At 61.0% G+C, this 21,680-nt stretch overlaps 1 protein-coding gene across 1 annotated transcript in view; it reads right to left on the bottom strand.

Moving 5' to 3' along the window:
* The window catches only part of Cdh22 (cadherin 22), a 70,335-nt gene that overhangs the window by 8,371 nt on the left and 40,284 nt on the right, over nt 1-21,680 (bottom strand). Inside the window, exons 7-9 of the mRNA XM_047540715.1 lie at nt 18,314-18,450; nt 1,729-1,850; nt 1,504-1,621 (exon numbers count right to left, since the gene is read on the bottom strand). Of these exons, the coding sequence (XP_047396671.1) occupies nt 1,504-1,621; nt 1,729-1,850; nt 18,314-18,450 (377 nt within the window). The remainder of the gene's footprint in view (nt 1-1,503; nt 1,622-1,728; nt 1,851-18,313; nt 18,451-21,680) is intronic.

Below are 21,680 nucleotides of genomic sequence, written 5' to 3'. Positions count from 1 at the left end.
CTCTCCCTTTGTCAGCTGGGGTGTAAAGGTCTTGGGGTTGATGGCAGAACCATTCCAGGGCCAGGCGGAACCAACCTGAGCTGTCACCGGCCGCTCTGACTCCCTGTCCTCCCAGTCTCTCGCCCACTCTAGCCCACAGGCCTCCTTCCATCCCAACCCTGCTCCCACCTCAGGGCCTTTGAAGCTGTTTCTTCCACCCAAATGGTTCTCAGCCCTGCTATCTGCATGGCTTGCTCCTCGTTTCCCTTAGGACCCTCCTTGCTACGGCTCCCCCAGAGAGGCCCACCCAGGCCGCCCTGCTTAGAGCAGCTTCTCCTCTCACCCTGGCTTATTTTTTGTTTCATGTAACACATTTTACTGAGCACCTATTATGGGCATCACTGCTGTGGCACCCAGGGTCCAGCAATGAACAAAACCAGGTCCAGGTTCTCGTGGGTCTCCTCATTCCTCCCTCCACCAACCGCCCGTCACCCCCAGTGTGGCATTCATCTGTTTCATTTCTGTCCTGCCTGGCTGGACTGTAAACTCCCAGAGGATTGAGATTTTCCCATCTGCCATTGCATCGCCAAGGCCCAGAGCAGAGCTTGACCCATAAGCTGAGTCTCAGTAATGCTCACTGACCTGCTCAAAAAATAATTGCTGGATGTGGGAATTGATGTGCTCTAGGTACTAACAATATACCGTGGTGGCCCTCATCCCACCAGGGCCACCTAGCCACTCGGAGTGGTGAGCATTATTAGCCCCTGTTTACAGATGATGAAACTGAGGTTCAGAGAGGGCCAGACAGACACTTGCCAGGGTTGCATGAGGAGCGGGGACCCAGGGCCCTCACTCTGATGCCTTGGCACCGGCCTCCCCCTCAGTCCACCCCTTAAGGCTTCAAATTTCAACTCCTGAGGAGCCCTGGGTGCAGTCTCACTGAGGACTCAGCTGTGGGGGGCGGGCAGGGGGCTTCCAAAGTGTGAGCTGGGCAGGAAGCACTTGCATCTGGGCAGCTGTGGCCTTGAGCCCTGCTCACCACTGTCTCCCCGTAGGGTCCTGGGCAGTCCCTTTCCCTCTTAGACTCTCAGTTTTATCACCTGAAAATTGGCAGAGGGGCCGGGAAACCACCCTCCAGGGAGGTCATAGGATGCGGAGGGAAGCGGGGCAGGAGCACTTCCGAGCCGCGGTCTGAGGACAGCGTGTGTGGGGCTTCCTTTCACCGTTGCTTACAGCAGGGGGTCCCCGCTCTGCCCCCGCCTGTGCCCTCTCTGGATCTTTCCACCGACCCCTCTCTACCCTTGGGATGCCCCTCTCCTTCTGCCAGCCCACACCCTGCTTGTTCTTGGTGGCTTGACCCGTGGGTTTGGTAACAGTCCCAGCTGGGCCCAGGCTTTCTGTGACCTTAGACCCCACACTGGTCCCCTGGGTGTCTCAGTCCCTCCCTCTATAATAAGGGAAGAGGGCGGGGAGGCCAGGCCCTCCCTGCATACATCCGGGGTTGGGTGGCTCAGGGTAACTCACCTTGGATATCCAGCAGAGAGAAGTGGGGGTTGCTGGGAGCCTCAGGGACCAGGCGGAAGTAGAAGCGGTGCCCGCCCTGCGGCTCATCTCTGTCCACTACACTGATGGTCTGGATGAGCTGCAGGGTGAAGGGGCGGGGCTGAGGGTGAGGCCGGCCACTCTGGCCAGGCTAGAGGGTGCCCTGGCCGCCCCAGCCGCAGCCCCCTCCCGGCCCCTCAGCAGTACCTGGCCTGGCTTGGCATCCTCACACACGGCTGCCTCGTAGGGAGTGGCCAGCTCGGGGGGATTGTCATTCACATCCAGGATTCGGATCCTCAGGGACGCCCTGGAGAGCTGAGCGTGATTGTCTGTAAGGAGAGCACAGGAGGAAGGCAGGCATCCAGCGTGAGGGCTGGGCAGGATGAGACCAGGACGAGGCCCGCCACCAGGACAGGACCAGGACGAGGGCCAGCAGGACAGGACCAGGACGAGGTCCTCCACCAGGACAGGACCAGGACGAGGTCCTCCACCAGGACAGGACCAGGACGAGGCCCGCCACCAGGACAGGACCAGGACGAGGGCCACCAGGACGGGACCAGGACGAGGTCCTCCACCAGGACAGGACCAGGACGAGGTCCTCCACCAGGACAGGACCAGGACGAGGGCCACCAGGACAGGACCAGGACGAGGTCCTCCACCAGGACAGGACCAGGAAGAGGTCCGCCACCATGACAGGACCAGGACGAGGGCCACCAGGACAGGAGCAGGATGAGGGCCTCCACCAGGACAGGACGAGGAAGAGGGCCACCAGGACAGGACCAGAACGAGGGCCACCAGGACAGGACCAGGACGAGGGCCACCACGAGGACAGGACCAGGACGAGGGCCACCAGGACAGGACCAGGACGAGGGCCACCACCAGGACAGGACCAGGACGAGGGCCACCAGGACAGGACCAGGACGAGGGCCACCAGGACAGGACCAGGACGAGGGCCACCAGGACAGGACCAGGACGAGGCCCTCCACCAGGACAGGACCAGGAAGAGGCCCGCCACCATGACAGGACCAGGACAAGGCCCTCCAACAGGACAGGACCAGGACGAGGGCCTCCACCAGGACAGGACGAGGACGAGGGCCACCAGAACAGGACCAGGACGAGGGCCACCAGGACAGGACCAGGACGAGGGCCACCACCAGGACAGGACCAGGACGAGGGCCACCAGGACAGGACCAGGACGAGGGCCACCAGGACAGGACCAGGACGAGGCCCTCCACCAGGACAGGACCAGGACGAGGGCCACCAGGACAGGACCAGGACGAGGGCCACCACCAGGATAGGACCAGGACGAGGGCCACCAGGACAGGACCAGGACGAGGTCCTCCACCAGGACAGGACCAGGACAAGGCCCTCCACCAGGACAGGACCAGGACGAGGCCCTCCACCAGGACAGGACCAGGACGAGGGCCTCCACCAGGACAGGACCAGGACGAGGGCCACCAGGACAGGACCAGGACGAGGCCCTCCACCAGGAAAGGACCAGGACGAGGCCCTCCTCCAGGACAGAACCAGGACGAGGCCCTCCACCAGGAAAGGACCAGGACGAGGGTCACCAGGACAGGACCAGGACGAGGCCCTCCACCAGGACAGGACCAGGACGAGGCTGGCCACCAGGACAGGTCCAGGATGAGGGCCACCAGGACAGGACTAGGATGAGGGCCACCAGGACAGGACCAGGACGAGGGCCACCACCAGGACAGGACCAGGACGAGGGCCACCACCAGGACAGAACCAGGACGAGGGCCACCACCAGGACAGGACCAGGACGAGGGCCACCAGGACAGGACCAGGACGAGGTCCTCCACCAGGACAGGACCAGGACGAGGGCCACCAGGACAGGACCAGGACGAGGCCCTCCACCAGGACAGGACCAGGACGAGGCCCTCCACCAGGAAAGGACAAGGACAAGGGCCACCAGGACAGGACCAGGACGAGGGCCACCACCAGGACAGGACCAGGACGAGGCCCTCCTCCAGGACAGAACCAGGACGAGGCCCTCCACCAGGACAGGACCAGGACAAGGCCCTCCACCAGGACAGGACCAGGACGAGGCCCTCCAACAGGACAGGACCAGGACGAGGGCCACCACCAGGACAGGACCAGGACGAAGGCCACCAGGACAGGAGCAGGACGAGACCCGCCACCAGGACTGGACCAGGACGAGGTCCTCCACCAGGACAGGACCAGGACGAGGGCCACCAGGACAGGACCAGGACAAGGTCCTCCACCAGGACAGGAGCAGGACCAGGGCCACCAGGACAGGACCAGGATGAGGGCCACCAGGACAGGACCAGGACGGGGCCCTCCACCAGGAAAGGACCAGGACGAGGCCCTCCTCCTGGACAGAACCAGGACGAGGCCCTCCACCAGGAAAGGACCAGGACGAGGGCCACCAGGACAGGACCAGGACGAGGGCCACCAGGACAGGACCAGGACGAGGGCCACCACCAGGACAGGACTAGGATGAGGGCCACCACCAGGACAGGACCAGGACGAGGGCCACCAGGACAGGACCAGGACGAGGCCCTCCACCAGGACAGGACCAGAACGAGGGCCACCAGGACAGGACCAGGACGAGGGCCACCACCAGGACGGTACCAGGACGAGGGCCACCACCAGGACAGGACCAGGACGAGGTCCTCCACCAGGACAGGACCTGGACGAGGGCCACCAGGACAGGTCCAGGACGAGGGCCACCAGGACAGGACCAGGATGAGGGCTACCACCAGGACAGGACTAGGACGAGGTCCTCCACCAGGACAGGAGCAGGACGAGGGCCATCAGGACAGGACCAGGACGAGGGCCACCAGGACAGGACCAGGACGAGGGCCACCAGCACAGGACCAGGACGAGGGCCACCAGGACAAGACCAGAACGAGGGCCACCAGGACAGGACCAGGACGAGGGCCACCAACAGGACAGTACCAGGACGAGGGCCACCACCAGGACAGGACCAGGACGAGGTTCTCCACCAGGACAGGACCTGGACGAGGGCCACCAGGACAGGACCTGGACGAGGGCCACCAGGACAGGACCAGGATGAGGGCTACCACCAGGACAGGACTAGGACGAGGTCCTCCACCAGGACAGGAGCAGGACGAGGGCCATCAGGACAGGACCAGGACGAGGCCCTCCACCAGGACAGGACCAGGACGAGGGCCACCACCAGGACAGGACCAGGACGAGGGCCACCACCAGGACAGTACCAGGACCAGGACCACCAGGACAGGACCAGGACGAGGGCCACCAGGACAGGACCAGGATGAGGGCTACCACCAGGACAGGACCAGGACCAGGACCACCAGGACAGGACCAGGACGAGGGCCACCAGGACAGGACCAGGATGAGGGCTACCACCAGGACAGGACCAGGACGAGGTCCTCCACCAGGACAGGACCAGGACGAGGGCCATCAGGACAGGACCAGGACGAGGCCCTCCACCAGGACAGGACCAGGACGAGGGCCACCACCAGGACAGGACCAGGACGAGGGCCACCACCAGGACAGTACCAGGACCAGGACCACCAGGACAGGACCAGGACGAGGGCCACCAGGACAGGACCAGGATGAGGGCTACCACCAGGACAGGACCAGGACCAGGACCACCAGGACAGGACCAGGACGAGGGCCACCAGGACAGGACCAGGATGAGGGCTACCACCAGGACAGGACCAGGACGAGGGCCTCCACCAGCACAGGACCAGGACGAGGGCCACCAGGACAGGACCAGGATGAGGGCCACCACCAGGACAGGACCAGGACGAGGGCCACCAGGACAGGACCAGGACGAGGGCCACCAGGACCGGACCAGGACGAGGGCCACCAGGACAGGACCAGGATGAGGGCCACCAGGACAGTACCAGGACGAGGGCCACCACCAGGACAGGACCAGGACGAGGTCCTCCACCAGGACAGGACCTGGACGAGGGCCACCAGGACAGGACCTGGACGAGGGCCACCAGGACAGGACCAGGATGAGGGCTACCACCAGGACAGGACTAGGACGAGGTCCTCCACCAGGACAGGAGCAGGACGAGGGCCATCAAGACAGGACCAGGACGAGGGCCACCAGGACAGGACCAGGACGAGGGCCACCACCAGGACAGGACCAGGACGAGGGCCACCACCAGGACAGTACCAGGACCAGGACCACCAGGACAGGACCAGGACGAGGGCCACCAGGACAGGACCAGGATGAGGGCTACCACCAGGACAGGACCAGGACGAGGTCCTCCACCAGCACAGGACCAGGACGAGGGCCACCAGAAAAGGACCAGGACGAGGCCCTCCACCAGGACAGGAGCAGGACGAGGCCCTCCACCAGGACAGGACCAGGACGAGGGCCACCACCAGGACAGGACCAGGACGAGGGCCACCAGGACAGGACCAGGACGAGGGCCACCAGGACCGGACCAGGACGAGGGTCACCAGGACAGGACCAGGACGAGGGCCACCAGGACAGTACCAGGATGAGGGCCACCACCAGGACAGGAGCAGGACGAGGTCCTCCACCAGGACAGGACCTGGACGAGGGCCATCAGGACAGGTCCAGGACGAGGGCCACCAGGACAGGACCAGGATGAGGGCTACCACCAGGACAGGACCAGGACGAGGTCCTCCACCAGCACAGGACCAGGACGAGGGCCACCAGAAAAGGACCAGGACGAGGCCCTCCACCAGGACAGTACCAGGACAAGGGCCACCACCAGGACAGGACCAGGACGAGGGCCACCAGGACAGGACCAGGACGAGGGCCACCAGGACCGGACCAGGACGAGGGTCACCAGGACAGGACCAGGACGAGGGCCACCAGGACAGTACCAGGATGAGGGCCACCACCAGGACAGGACCAGGACGAGGTCCTCCACCAGGACAGGACCTGGACGAGGGCCATCAGGACAGGTCCAGGACGAGGGCCACCAGGACAGGACCAGGATGAGGGCTACCACCAGGACAGGACCAGGACGAGGTCCTCCACCAGGACAGGACCAGGACGAGGGCCACCAGAAAAGGACCAGGACGAGGCCCTCCACCAGGACAGTACCAGGACGAGGGCCACCACCAGGACAGGACCAGGACGAGGTCCTCCACCAGGACAGGACCTGGACGAGGGCCATCAGGACAGGACCAGGACGAGGGCCACCAGGACAGGACCAGGATGAGGGCTACCACCAGGACAGGACCAGGACGAGGTCCTCCACCAGCACAGGACCAGGACGAGGGCCACCAGAAAAGGACCAGGACGAGGCCCTCCACCAGGACAGGAGCAGGACGAGGCCCTCCACCAGGACAGGACCAGGACGAGGGCCACCACCAGGACAGGACCAGGACGAGGGCCACCAGGACAGGACCAGGACGAGGGCCACCAGGACCGGACCAGGACGAGGGCCACCAGGACAGGACCAGGACGAGGGCCACCAGGACAGTACCAGGACGAGGGCCACCACCAGGACAGGACCAGGACGAGGTCCTCCACCAGGACAGGACCTGGACGAGGGCCACCAGGACAGGTCCAGGACGAGGGCCACCAGGACAGGACCAGGATGAGGGCTACCACCAGGACAGGACTAGGACGAGGTCCTCCACCAGGACAGGACCAGGACGAGGTCCTCCACCAGGACAGGACCAGGACGAGGCCCTCCACCAGGACAGGACCAGGACGAGGGCCACCAGGACAGGACCAGGACGAGGGCCACCAGGACCGGACCAGGACGAGGGTCACCAGGACAGGACCAGGACGAGGGCCACCAGGACAGTACCAGGATGAGGGCCACCAGGACAGGACCAGGACGAGGGCCACCAGGACAGTACCAGGATGAGGGCCACCACCAGGACAGGAGCAGGACGAGGGCCACCAGAAAAGGACCAGGACGAGGCCCTCCACCAGGACAGTACCAGGACAAGGGCCACCACCAGGACAGGACCAGGACGAGGGCCACCAGGACAGGACCAGGACGAGGGCCACCAGGACCGGACCAGGACGAGGGTCACCAGGACAGGACCAGGACGAGGGCCACCAGGACAGTACCAGGATGAGGGCCACCACCAGGACAGGACCAGGACGAGGTCCTCCACCAGGACAGGACCTGGACGAGGGCCATCAGGACAGGTCCAGGACGAGGGCCACCAGGACAGGACCAGGATGAGGGCTACCACCAGGACAGGACCAGGACGAGGTCCTCCACCAGGACAGGACCAGGACGAGGGCCACCAGAAAAGGACCAGGACGAGGCCCTCCACCAGGACAGTACCAGGACGAGGGCCACCACCAGGACAGGACCAGGACGAGGTCCTCCACCAGGACAGGACCTGGACGAGGGCCATCAGGACAGGACCAGGACGAGGGCCACCAGGACAGGACCAGGATGAGGGCTACCACCAGGACAGGACCAGGACGAGGTCCTCCACCAGCACAGGACCAGGACGAGGGCCACCAGAAAAGGACCAGGACGAGGCCCTCCACCAGGACAGGAGCAGGACGAGGCCCTCCACCAGGACAGGACCAGGACGAGGGCCACCACCAGGACAGGACCAGGACGAGGGCCACCAGGACAGGACCAGGACGAGGGCCACCAGGACCGGACCAGGACGAGGGCCACCAGGACAGGACCAGGACGAGGGCCACCAGGACAGTACCAGGACGAGGGCCACCACCAGGACAGGACCAGGACGAGGTCCTCCACCAGGACAGGACCTGGACGAGGGCCACCAGGACAGGTCCAGGACGAGGGCCACCAGGACAGGACCAGGATGAGGGCTACCACCAGGACAGGACTAGGACGAGGTCCTCCACCAGGACAGGACCAGGACGAGGTCCTCCACCAGGACAGGACCAGGACGAGGCCCTCCACCAGGACAGGACCAGGACGAGGGCCACCAGGACAGGACCAGGCGGTGGGGCCCACAGGTCGTTTGGGTGGACCACATTCGTCAGAGGACAGGACTGGGGACACATGGGCTGTGTGAGTCAAGGTCCCCGTCCCCTCCCCACCACCATTACCAGGAGCACCTGCACCGTGAGCATCATCACCACCATGACACCAGGACCACCCATCGTCCCCAACACCAAGACCACCACTGCCACCCTCACCACCATCACTAAGCCATCACTGCCATCGACTCTCCTCGCCGCTTCTGGCAGGATAGGTCAGTACCACCAGGGCCGGCCACGCCGCCCGCACCATTGCCAGCGCCACCACCGCCATCATGCTGGAAGCAGCATGTCCACGGGCCCTGCTCTCGTCGCCTCTCGTCACAAGTCCCAAGACCACCCTTTATTCTCACCTCCACCACCACCGTCCCTCCATGACCACCACCACCATCGCCTCCTCCGCCATGGCCACCACCATCACCATCGTCGCCTCACCACCATCGCCAGGGTCACCACCAGTGCACCCCCGTCCCCAGCAACACCATCACCTCCACTCCCGCCTCCATCCCATCACCCAGAGCACGTGGGATGCACCGGGAGCGCCCACGGCCATCATTTCAGCAGCGGTTTGGCACAACTCGTATCTTCACGATGCAAAGGTGAAACTAAAACATGGGGACTTTAAAGAAGAGGTCAGCGGTCAGCGGAACTCCCAGACCTCTGGTCCCTGCGGACCTGATCCTGAAAGGGCCAGACCAGTCGAAGGAGGTGGAATTTGGCCAGCAAACGCAGCTGGGATGTGCACGAGGTCAAGGCCCCGGTCTTATCTCCCTCCGCATCCCGGGCCTTGCCGGATGTGGCACAGAGTAAGCTGAACAAAAGAATGAAGCATGGAAGGATGGAGACCGAAGGAGGCTTGGATTCCAGGTGTGGCTGAGAGCCTGCCCCAGGGTTTGACCTTGGTTGAGACCCTGTGCTCTCTGATATCAGTTTCCACACATGGAAAATGAACAGGGCACAGTGAGGAAGAGCAAGGACTTGAGTCTCATGGTTCTGATCCCAACCCTGCCACTTAGTAGCTGTGTGATCTGGGGCAGGTCACTTAACTTCTCTGTGCCTTGCTCCTCACCTGCAAAACAAGTCTAATAGTAATAGGTTGGTTAAGAGAGAGGTTAATGTCTGTAAACCACATGCAACTGTAAACACACACACACACACAAGTGCTATATAAGTGTTTGGTAAATAAATAGACATCCTCAAAATGACTCCAGATGTGAGCGCTGCACCCAGCCTGGCCTCTCTGAGCAGCACCCTGCACGCTGTCCCTCTCTGGCCTCTCCCTGTCCTGGGGCTCTGCATGCTCGCTGCACCTCATCCTCAGCTGTCTGGCCCTGGGATCATTACTTACCTGTTCCACCTGCCACTGACCTCGGGGGCATCCCGGGAGAGGAAACAGCACCCCACTTCCAAGCACCGACTCGGATGACGGGGTCTCCAGCTGGGCTGGCAGGGAGTTATTTTGGTGGCAGGCTGGAAGCTTCCAGCAGCTGGCACCCCGTGAGTTCTGGGGCAGTGGGGCTGGTGGGCCACCTTCTCCTCTGAACTCAGGGCCCTGACAGCAGCTGCTTGTGTGTTGATAAAGAGAGAAATGGGGTGGGGGCGAGCGGGGCTGCCTCGTGGGGGTCGAGGGAAGGAGGAGTCCTTCGTTAGCTCAGACCCGACCCCTCTCTGGAGCTCCCCTTAGCCTGGGGCACCTTATCTCCTCGGCTCACCCAGATCTGCCGCTTCAGCGATTAGAGGGCCCTCGCCGGGCTGAGAGGTGGGAGTCGTGCTGGGGGTGCCGGGCCAGCCGTTATTTTTAAGAGCATGTGTTGCCAGAGAAGCTCCACAGACAGATGGGGAGAGGAGGGCGAGGCCCGCAGCCAGGAGCCCACGCCTGGGGAGCCGCGGGGTCGCAGTGCGGTGCAGCAGCTGAGGGGAGCCCGGGTCCGATGGGCCATGAGGAGGGAGGCCACAGGGCAGGCAGGATGCCCAGCGGGTCCTACTGCTGGGAGACCCCCAGGATTGTCTCACTGCTGTGTGTTCCGCCAGGGGCTCGCCAACCTCCTCTTTTAAAAGGTGGCAAGTCACCCCTGGGGAAGGCCCTGCCCCTGTGGCATGCCGAGGGCGGATCCCCAGGGTGGGGCGCTGAAGGAGTTTGCTGACGAGGTGTGCCTTGAGGCTGCTGAGGCTGCCACCTCGGCTCCGGGGCGGGCCCAGGATCCCGGCATTTATGGCCTACCCTGGTGCCTGGTTCTCTGGGCTGGAAACATAAGAATTGCCTGAGACGCTGTAAAAAAAATCCCAGCACAATGCTCGGGATGCTTGGTCATTGTTTTTGCTTTAACTGTTCCCCAGGGAAATCTAATGTGATCAAGGACTGCCAACAAGTGACCTAGGGTGACTGGCAGGTCACCTCCAACTGGTTTCTCCCAACCCCTCCTGGTCGCAGTTAGTATTGTTGATCATTTCTATGTCTATCCTCTTACATATTTGTATTGCTTACAAAGACTCCATCAGTTGCCTAACCTTGACCTCCGTGCAGGATTTTCCAACTGAGAGAAACTTTCTTGCAGATGTCCTTGAGTGAGTCTCAAAACACCCCTGAGAGGGCCCATTGTTAAACCCATTTTGTGGATGCGGAAACTGAGGCCCAGTGACGGGTGGGAGTTTCCCCCGAGTCAGGGCGGGGTCCTGAGCCTCCCGAGTCTAAGTGCTTGGTCCAGATACACTGGACCCGCTCTCCTGCTGCCTGAGGTTTGTCCGTTTGACGGCAGCTCCTGCTCGGTCCCAGGCTCAGGCTGACCTCCCCAATGCCCAGTGGCAGGTGCCCCCTCTGGGGACTTGCTCTCCCACAGTCTCCCCCCTTGGCATCTCAGTTCAGCTGACTGACATGCAAATTAGTTTAATTATTTCTTCTTCTAAAATAAATTATATTTTGCAGTAGCTGCAATATGTTGTGTCAGGCAAAATTACATTCAATATTTTTAAACTAATTGATGCAGCCTTGAGGAAGGCTGATTGACAGCCCGGAGCTGAGCAGGCCCGCAGCCTTAGCCGATTCCTAAATTAAAATTAAACGTGCTCTGGCCCGGTGCTTCCTCCGTGAGCTGGCTCACCATGAAGCTGGGGAGGTGGCAGGTGGAGCCCCGGGGCCCGAGGGGACTGAGGAGGTTAGGCAGCTGTGTGAGCACCTCAGAAGAGACCAGACTCAGGGCAGGAGAACTGCTAGGCCACGTGGTAGGTCTCTTACCTCGCTGGGCTGCCGAGTTCCTTATGACAGCAGAGACAGCTTAGATGGGGCCATTTGGAACTAGGCTTGTGGTTTTTGCTGACAACTATGGATTAAGAATCTCCTTTGTACCAAGGACACAGCAAAGAGCAAGAACAACATAGTCTCTTGGTTTAGTGGCAGAGACAGATGCTACTCCTCTATGGCAAGAGCTGAGAGAAGAGCGTTGGAGAGCTAGGAGAATAGCAGGCAGGAAGTCCTACCCTGGTGGGGCACAGGGATGTTTTCTTGGCGTAAGAGATTTTTCTGATGAGATCTGGCTAGGAAGTAACCAGGCAAAGGTAATGGGAAGGGAAAGACTGTTCTGTGGAGTAGGATCAGCATGTGCAAAGGCCCTGGGGTGGGACAGGAGGCTGTAGATTCTTCCAAGGAAACTCCAGCCCCTGGCAGTCACTCACCTGCCATCTGGACTAAACTGAGTGTGAGGGTGTTAGAAAACAGTGGGAAGGAAGAGGCCATGTGGCCTGGCCTAAAGACAGAAGGAATGTGCTCCTTCCCAGAAGGACAGCAGCAACCGCGTACTGAGCACCGGCCATGTTCAGGGTCTGTTCTGCCTGATTTTATGCTGTCACTCCCATGGAGGTTGGGACTAATATCATCGCTGTGTTATGAGGAAATGGGCTCAGAAAGTGAAGCAACTCCCTTGCAGGGAACAAGTGACACCTGGGACTTGAACACAGGCCCAGTTCCAAAGGGGGCACTTTGGACCACCAGAGGGTACTGCCTCCCTCGGTGTGCCAGACCTTCTTGCCTTCGAGGTCCCATACAAATGCCCTGCCTCCTCCAGGAAGCTCTCCTTGACTACACTCAGAGGATGGGTCAAGTTGGACATGCCCACAAGGCCCACGGATTGTCCTGCCATTGCCGCCCGACCTCATCCCTCACCTCTCCCTCTGCCTTTCCCTGGGGTCCCAGTGTCCCTGTGCCACCCACGCACATCACTTCCCTGCTTCACGCCCCTCGGTGGTGTCCCTCCAGCATCCTCTGGGTTCCTACTCTACTTGCTCCTCTTCCTCCTTCTCTCTGCCCGCGGCACCTCTGTCTCTATTGTTTAGGGCTGTACGCACGGCACATAGTAGCTGCTCAATGAAGATGTGTGGAGGGGACTGCGCGGCCTGGGGCTCCCCTGCCTGTGCACCGGGGATGCTGGGGAGGGGACCAGGAGAGGGCAAGGCCTTCCTGGACGGACCGCTGCACCCCTCCAGGACCCCTCCCTCTGAGGAGCAGCGTGGTGCCGTGACCCTCTCCCCGCCCTTCTCGAAACCAGTCTTCTCATCCAGAAAACAAATGGCTATCCCAGAGAAAGAGATGCCCAGAGAGGGAAGAATGAGGTCCTGGGCGTGGGGGGCGGGCGGCAGGGGGGAAGCGCAGGCGGGGAGGGGCCCCGCCGCCAGCCCCGCCCCCACGCCCCGCCCCCTTCCTCAGGAATTAAATTGCATCTGAGCACCAGGCTCTGAGCGGAGCTGGCCAGCTGGGCAGGAAGATTGATCATCCCAATTACCCACCACCAAGGAGGAGGAGGAGGCGCTGGGTGAGCAGCTGGGGTGCTCTGGAGAGGGTACCTCCTGGTTCTCCCGGTCCCATCCCCACGTGCCTCCGCCAGAGGACGGGGTGCAGGGACCGTGACCTTCTGTTGGGCTTCCACACGGAGGTGGGAGGGCTTGACCTCGCTGGGGAAGTTCGTTCCTCTGAGGGACGAGGAGAATTTCTGGTGAAGCAGGGGCCCCGAGGTCATGGCATCCCCAGAATTTGGGGGAAGCGGAGGAGAGAACGTTCTCTTTCCTAGGGGTCAAGTGGGTTCCTGATACTTGGGTGGCCCCATGCTTCCCCCAGACTCCGTGGATGCCACAGAATCTTCGTCCCTGCCAGCATCTGTTAGGCACTAAGGTGGCACAGGACCCCGGTGTCACCAGGCCCAGAGGAGCCCAGGCCTGAGGTGCGCTACCCTGGTGATGGGGGTCCACCCCTCCCGTGCACAGCCTCTTCCCCAGCCTCCTGAGGCTCCCGGCCACGTGTCAGGCCCTGCCTGGGCACCCCAGCACGGGGCTGTGCCCGAGTCCCCTGCAGCCTCCTGTGGGTTCCAACCTCCCTCCCCGGAGCCTGAGGGAGCAATGGGGACCGCGCATCTGTTCGTGGCCCTCTTCAGCTCAAAGACCTGCCCTGGCTCCTGTCACCTCTAAGAGATGTCAGATTCAGCAGGGGACGTTCCAGGCCTGTCCCCTCGCCCTCACCCAAGCCCACCTGCTCCAGCTCTTCCCAGCCCCGGCCTCCAGCCACACCTCTCCGTCTGTCCTCAGAATGGGCAGGGCCGCCAAGCCTCCAGGCCTCGCGTACAGGTACCCAGAAACCCCCCTTGGCCCTTGAGACTCCCTCAGACACCCCTTCCTGCTGCCCCCTCTGGGTGGGCCAGGCGCTGGCTGCTCCCCAGGAACGCCACGGCCCCCTAACTTGGACTCTGCTATAGCTGACAGCTGGCCTGCCTCTCCCCTGGCCTCCTGTGAGCCCAGGGCCGTGGCCACACATGTTTATCACCAGATCCCAGGGCCCAGCCCAGGCTGTGGGGTGGATGACAAGAGGCCCTCAGAGAACCTTGACTGAAGGGGGACATGGGGAAAAGCTGCTGAAGGAGACAGAGCACTGTGCGGTCACCCTGCTCCTCCCTCTGTGGCCTTCCAAGGAGCACTGGATGGGAGTCAGAAAGCCTCAAGGGCGAGGGACCTTTCCTTGGTGGGGCCCAGTCTCCCCGGCTGAAGCAGGGGGCAGGGGGGTCCGAGGCCCGAGTCTGCCATCCGACAATCCCTCTCCCTTCAGATTCCGTTCCCCCTTTTCTTAGTACCAGGGATTGAATTTAGGGGCGCTTAACCACTGAGCCACATCCCCAGCCCTTTTTATATTTTTAATTTTGAGACAGGGCTCGCTAAGTTGCTGAGGCTGGCTTTGCACTTTCGAGCCTCCCGCCTCAGCCTCCCGAGTCACTGGGATTACAGCCTCAGACACCTTCCCTGGCTATTAATTCCACCCGCTGGGTGCCACACACCATGCTAGGCACTTGCCATGTGTGACATCTAATCCCTTGAGGGCATTATGTTTTATACAAAACACAGCCCAATGTCTGTATACTGTAAATTTTAAATAAGTAGAAGCTGCTCTTATCACTAGTTATCAGTCCTCAGTGACCCAATAAGGTGGTCCAATGGCCCATGCTGTGTAGATGAGACATTCAGTACCCGTCTCCACCCGTGCTCCACACTGTTCTGTGTCCCCACTGGCTGCACGAGCGCATTTGTTTGTCCCCTTGGTAAATATTCACACACTCTGCTATGCACCTGGCAGGTACTGAAAGTTGCAGATACGGATCAGACCCTGTCCTCGTGGAAGATGCTGGGAAAGAGGGGAGTCACTAAATATGCAAATAAATGCATCTATAAATTGGTGGCAGGAAGGGACATGCTGGGTGCTGTGAGACGTGACTTGGCCGGGTGACCCAGATGGGGGAGCTTCTAGCAGGTCTGGTTAAGGTGACCGCTTTGCTGTCCTGGTCAGCCAGCCGGTATCCTCCCAGGCTGCTGGATGCGGCCCCTGGGCAAGCCCTACCCGGCCAGCCTTTCCAAGTCCCCCACCCCACCCAGCCTCTTTGAAGACTGTCCCTTTACAACTGCCCTTTCCACTGAAGGATTCAGACACAAATTGTACTTTAAATTCAATATCGGTCATTAATATTTCATGATTACAAAACGTTAAAGATAATGTCAGTGAAGGAGTGTCTGCATGGGCAGAATGGATGACTCAGAAGTTCGGGGAGCGGGGAGCCGGCATACTAAGTGGGCTGGGAGGCTTTGAGGTAATCTGGGATGACAGGCGGCGCTCCGGCTGAGGGCCACATTCTCTGAGGTGCGCAGGAAGCTCCGCGGTGTGTATAAATATTTCCCCTCTGATTCTTGTCACCTCGTGTTTGTTACGCCTGGGAGCAGGTGGGGCTGCCATGACCCCCCCGCACCATCCCTGTTTCGAGAACGACAATCGGACACTTCCAGAGGAAGACACAGGGCCAGGCGGGCAGGCCCACTGGCATTGCCCTTGGGGTTCAGGGTGGCTCCTGGGGGCGGGAGACCTAGGTCAGGCCCTGGGCCTGCGGGGACTCGCTCTGGGGTCTTGGGGGCTATTGCTGTTCCTCCCTGAGCTTCTCTTTTGTCATCTGGAAAATGGGGATAGGGCACTCATCTTGTTCTCATCTCCTGGAGATGGCAAGAAGGCAGAGTGGGTGGGTTATTCGCCACAGTTCTTGATTTGTGCCGGCATCAAGGAAGTACCACGGGAAGGGCAGCTTGCAGACAGGCTGGGACTGGGAATCTGGACAAAAGTTTTTGCCCTCTGAGCCTCAGTTTCCTCATCCACACACTGGGGGCAGCTGTAGAGTCAACACATCACTAAAGTGCCTGGCCTCAAGTCACGTGCCCAGGGTCCAGGCCATCGGACAATCATTAGGTGAGCATTTATTAAGTCCCAAGCCCGAGGCCACGCTTTCTTTCCTCCTCCAGTTCAGCCCTCCCACCTGCTCTGTGGGCGGAACCACTGGTTTTCCCATTGGCTACCGACGGGGGAGGGGCGAGGGCGGGGCCCCAGTTCAGACAGGGCCAGTCTACCTTCAGGACTCACCCTCCCCACCCGGGTTAGTCGCTGGGGTTGGTGGCGGGATGGGGTGGGGCTCTGAGGGCAGAGTGCCAGGGAAAGGAAGGCCATGCAGAGATGCGTCCAAGTCCCAGCTTGGCCACGGCAAGTCCTTGGCCAGACCTGATTCTCTGAGCCTCAGTTTTTCCAAGGGTAAAATGGGCACTGATCATGCTACTGATTAGGATTCGATAAAAGCACGTGCTAGAAAGCGTGGAGCCCAGGATGCACGTTAAGTGGAACTCATCCAGTCTGTGTGGAGGAGGGGCCCCTTTCATCTGTCAAGCGGTGGCATCACAGACCTGCCGGCTCTCTCTGCAAGAGACCCACTGGGTAGAAGCACAATGCTTGACCCAGGAAGGGACTTGCCAGTGGTGGCACATCAGGCGTGTGACAGGTTGGTGGGGGCACGTCCAGCGGGCAGGGAAAGGCTCTCACCCCCTGGCTCTGCCTGCAGCCGGACGCCTCCGCCGCTGCCCAGGGAGCAGGTTCAGGGAGGAGGGAGGTGGCTTCTTCTCCAGCCACCTTTGTTATCTCTTTCAAGGGGAGCAGGAGTGGATTCAAAGGCTCCGGAGCAGCAGGCGCTGAGGTCTGAGTCAGCTTTGTATTTTCTTTTAAACCGCAGTTGAAAGAGAGGAAGGGAACTTCAGCCTAGGGACTTCCTCGGCCCTGGAATGGGCTGGTGGGGCTGGAAGCGGGAGGACGCCAGCAGCGTGGGGGTAGGGGCCGCTGGGCAGAGCAGAGCAGAGCTGCCCCCTGCAACCTGGTGCCGTGATTGCCCCAGCAGCTCTGTGGACTCCTGAGGGGTGTGTGTGTGTGTGTGTGTGTGTGTGTCCCCTGGAGAGCAGGGGGAGGCGGAGGCCCTGTGGGCACTCTCCTCTGCCCTCTCCTGGGGCCCCGTGGGTCCCTGCGCCCTCTGCTCCTCACTTCCATGGCCTCGCTTTACTGGACCCCATGCCTCAGACGCCCAGCTGTGCCAACTTCCCTCTCACACATATACACGCATGTGCACACACATACTGTTCCAGAAACTTCTCAGCTGTGCCGAACTGCCTGCAGTGTGCGAAACTCAGGCCAAGCACCTCAGAGTCATCCCTGACTCCTCTCCACCTCTCACCTTCAGGTCAGCCCCAAAGTAGGTCCTGCGAGCTCATCTCCAGCCTGTCTGCTACTGCTCCAGGCAAGCCACCAAAGTCCTTCCTCTGCTCCAACCCCCACTGTGACTCCCGTCTCAGGAGCAGAGTCTAAAGGCTCCACCATGGCCAACCACTCTGACCCTCACCAACCAGGCGCGCCCGCTTGCTGCTCCTCTCGCATGGGGCTGGGCCACAGGGCCTTTGCACTGACTGCTCTCTGCACCTGGGCTGCTCTTCTTCCAGGGGCAGCACGAGGCCCTCCCTGTACTGAGGTCTTTGTAGAAATGTCTTCTGTCAGGCCTCACCCTGAGAGAATCCGTGCCCCTCTTCCTTCCAAGCCCCTCGCCCCGCTCTTCTCGCGTTCTTCCTTAGCACTCACATCCTCTGACATCATGCACACCCTGGCTCAGCCTGCTGATGACCTAGGATAGGCACTTTTCTGCCTTGGTCAAGGCTGTGTTCCTAAGTCCTACAACAGGGCCTGGCAAGTAGTTGCTCAATAAACGACAGAAGAAAGCTGGCCTCAAAACTAGCCCTATCTTCTTGGCTTGGGACCCCTCCAGGCTCTTTATGCCGCAGACCAGCTTTTGCCGTGACCTCCACCCAGGTGGGACCTTTGCCCAGTTTCTTACCGTTTTCCCCGCCCCCAACATTGGCCCCGCCCCCATAGACTTTGACAGCCCAATCTTTGCCCCGCCCCAGTCATTGGACCCACCCCTCAGTTTTTGCCCCACCCCTCTATTTGCCTGGTGGTGTCACCCAGCTCACCAGCTTCCATGGCCAGCACTGTGATGTTGTGCCAGCCTGCCGTCTCACGGTCCAGTCCCTTGCCCGTCACGATGGCGCCCGTGTCTGCATCAATATCGAAGATCTGGTCCAAGTCCGAGTCGCGGTCAATGGCGTACCTGCGGAGGCAGGCGGGGCTGATTGAAGGTGCCCCATGCCGGATGGAGCCCGTGCCCACGTATCCCTTCCCAGTCCACCTGCCCGGACACGGGCGGGCAGAGAAACCCTTTCCCGGAGGGAGGCACCTGGGTCTGCCTCGCAGGTGGCTGGTGCCTGCTGTGCCCGTGGGCCTCCCTGTCTCTCTGAGCCTCAGTTTCCTCAGCGGGGGAATGTGGGTAATTATAATTTGCACCCGCGGTTGCTGCTTCTGAGAACAGGCGACATGCCTGACACAGTTACAGAGGTCCCAATCTTACCTTTCCAAAATAGGTGACCCTGGAATTGGGCTTGATGGCGAGAAGGGGACTGGGGAAGGCATTCAGGGCAGTGGGGACGGGACAGAGGGCGTGGAAATGATCCAGGGACCGGTTAATGGTACAAATAATTACAAACGGGAAGCGGGAGAGTCAGGCGGGCTCCATGTGTCCTGGGGGCGATGGAGAGTTTTGATCAGGAAAGAGGGGGAGTTGAGCCTTGTCTGGAGGTCAAGGTGGAGGCAGCAAGACGGCGCCGGCTGCGGGGAGGGTCTGGGGCTTGGTCCGGGCTCCTGCCGCCTGCGCAGCACGCGTGAGCTAATCTGCGGCTTTTCAGTTGCCGCGTGAAAAAGCCCTTTGTTCCGCCTTCTTCCCGGGCCTTTGTGCAGCGGCTCCAGGCCTGAAAGGCCCGTGTCCAACACATGTCTCGGGCGGCGGCGGCCCAGAGAGGCCCCGCCAGCGCCGGCCTCCGCTTCCCGGCGCTGATAACACCGTTGGGGGCGCACAGCGGCTGCGCCACAGACAAAGGCCTGGAAGCCAGGCAAAGGCTCATTGTGCAGCCAGGACAAAGCATCCTGGGGCGGGCTGAGCCCCAGCCACCGGCCCTCCCCCACATTCCAGAGAGGGAAACTGAGTCCCTGGGAGGCGAGGACACCAGAAACTGGCTGCTGGGAGCCCCAAGCCTGGGGTGACCCTTCAGGGGCATCCTGGCTACATGGCCCCAAAATCTCTGGGCCTCAGTTTCTCCACTGAGATGGAGATAGTGACCCCTCGGGATGGCAGGGGTCAGAGCGCACTCAGCTGGGCTTGAATCTTCTGCCTGTGTGACTTTGGACAAGACTTCCTTTTGCTCATCTGGAAGAAGCTTGGCGTGGGTCAGGGAGGAGCTGAGACTCTTTTCATATTTGCTGTGGAGGAGTGAAGGCAAACTGTAGAGGGCTGGGCACACGGGAAGAGTGGGACTTACAAGCCAGTCTCCTGAATCCCTGCTTTAACACTTCTTCCTGTCCCTATGCTGGGCCTGGGTCCCACTGAGCGGGGAGGTCCAGGGGCAAGACGGTAACTCCTCCCCGGCACACGCTTGCCTGGCCGCTGGCGTTCTCCCCAGCCATGCCCTGCTCCTTCCTTCATGCCAGACACGACCAGGTACCTTCTCTGTCCTGGTCTGTGCTAGGCACCAGGGACAAAGTGGCAAAGGAGACAGGCGAGGATCCTGCCGGGCATCCTGTGAGGCTGCCGTGATCTCCCCACTTTGCAGATGAAGACACCGAGGCTCAGAGAGGAAACTTGCCAAACTTAGGGTTGCAGCGTTTGGTTGTGCAGGTGGCGTCACGAACGGAGGACCCAGGCAGGAGTGGGGACGAGGGACGAATTTCACCCGACCCTCTGCTTGCCAGCCCTGTGCCCCAGGCCGGAGAGGAACTCCGCAGAGTGGGCTGGGGAGCTTAGTCTTATTTACACAAAGCTGCCATCTGGGCTGGCCTCGACCCTGCCCAGGGTTGCACGGTGACTCTGTTGCAGAATTGAAACGCATACCCAAATTTGGGACTCTTTGTCCCCTGTCCCCCAACCACCTGGTCCTGTCAGATGTTTGGGTCCCAAAGAGGAAGAAGGAGGCGCTGAGCATGGCACAGCTGGAAGGAATCTCAGCGCCGCTCTGGACGCTGTGGGTGGAGGGTAGGGCGCCGGGAGGCCAGGGCTGGAGGGACCCGGCTCCTGATTCTCCTCCCCGCTGCTTAGCCCTCTCTCTCCTCCTCCTTCTCCACCCCACCTCCAGTGTTTCTCCTTTGTTTCCTCCTAGAGGGGAAAGACTGAGCTGGAACCTACGTGGAGACAGCTGTTCCCAAGGCCGGGGGGCGGCCGCCATTGACCAGCTGCGGGTCAACACAGTTGGCCGGCTGGCTGAACCCAGGTGTTTTGTTCCAGCCCAGGGAAGCTGGGAGTGAGTGGGAGGGTTTCCGAATGTGACAAGGACAGTGGCCTGGCAGACCTGGGGCGGAGGGAGCTGGCGCACCTCTCGTGCAGGTACCTCTGGTCTGTGTGTGGGTGGAAAGTGTGTTTGTGTGACATGAGTGGGTGTGTGTGTGTGTGTGTGTGTGTGCGCGCGCGCGCGTGCGTGCCTGCACATGAGACGATGAGCTGCAATTGGAACAGCAGCTGCTCCACCCTGGGTCTGCAGCCAGGTCCATGCTGTCCCCAGACAAGACACTTCCGCCTTTGAGCCTTAACAGAGATGTTAACCCTGCCTCTCAAGTTGCTGGGAGGACTGACGGCAGAAGATGTCTAGCCGAGTTCCAGGAAAATTACCCACGAATGGAAGCAATTGTCATTCTAATTAGGATTCAGAAATGTCCCGCAGGGCGTGCCCAGGAGTCCCGCCGCCCAGTGTGCGGTTTGCGTGCCGGAGTGGGTGGCACCGTGTGTGGACGCCCGACATCGCCGGCAGTCAGTCGGGGAGGTGGCTGTGGGTCCAGGGGCTCTGCTTAGATGTTGCCCTGCTGCTTCTCATGCCAGGAACCAGAGCAGGTGGGGGTGGGAGGGGACAGTGCAAGGATATGGGAACATACAGGCCTGTGTGTGTGCATGCTCATGCAAACACACTTATGTTAGCCCACGTGTGCAAGGGAGGCCTGGGAATGCTGATTGGAAGTGTAGATCTGATGCCCGTCTGCCTGGGTTTGGAACTAGCTGTGTGACTTTGGGTAAGTCACTTAATCTCTCTGTTCTTCAGCTTCCTTTTCTTAAAAATGGAGCTAATACTCTCCTCACGGGCTGCTTGTGACTATCAATGAAGCATGTTTAACCTGATACATGGATTAGCTCTCACTTTTTATGTGTACAGCCTGCAAAAGGACTTCACCTGCACGAGCCCCGCAGTTCCTCCCAGGTAGTACCACCCGTCCCACTTTACAGATGAGGAAACTGAGGCTCAGAGA

The sequence above is a fragment of the Sciurus carolinensis genome, chromosome 2, assembly GCF_902686445.1.
Source record: "Sciurus carolinensis chromosome 2, mSciCar1.2, whole genome shotgun sequence".
NCBI lineage: Eukaryota > Metazoa > Chordata > Mammalia > Rodentia > Sciuridae > Sciurus > Sciurus carolinensis.
This window is presented reverse-complemented; position numbering and strand designations above follow the sequence as displayed.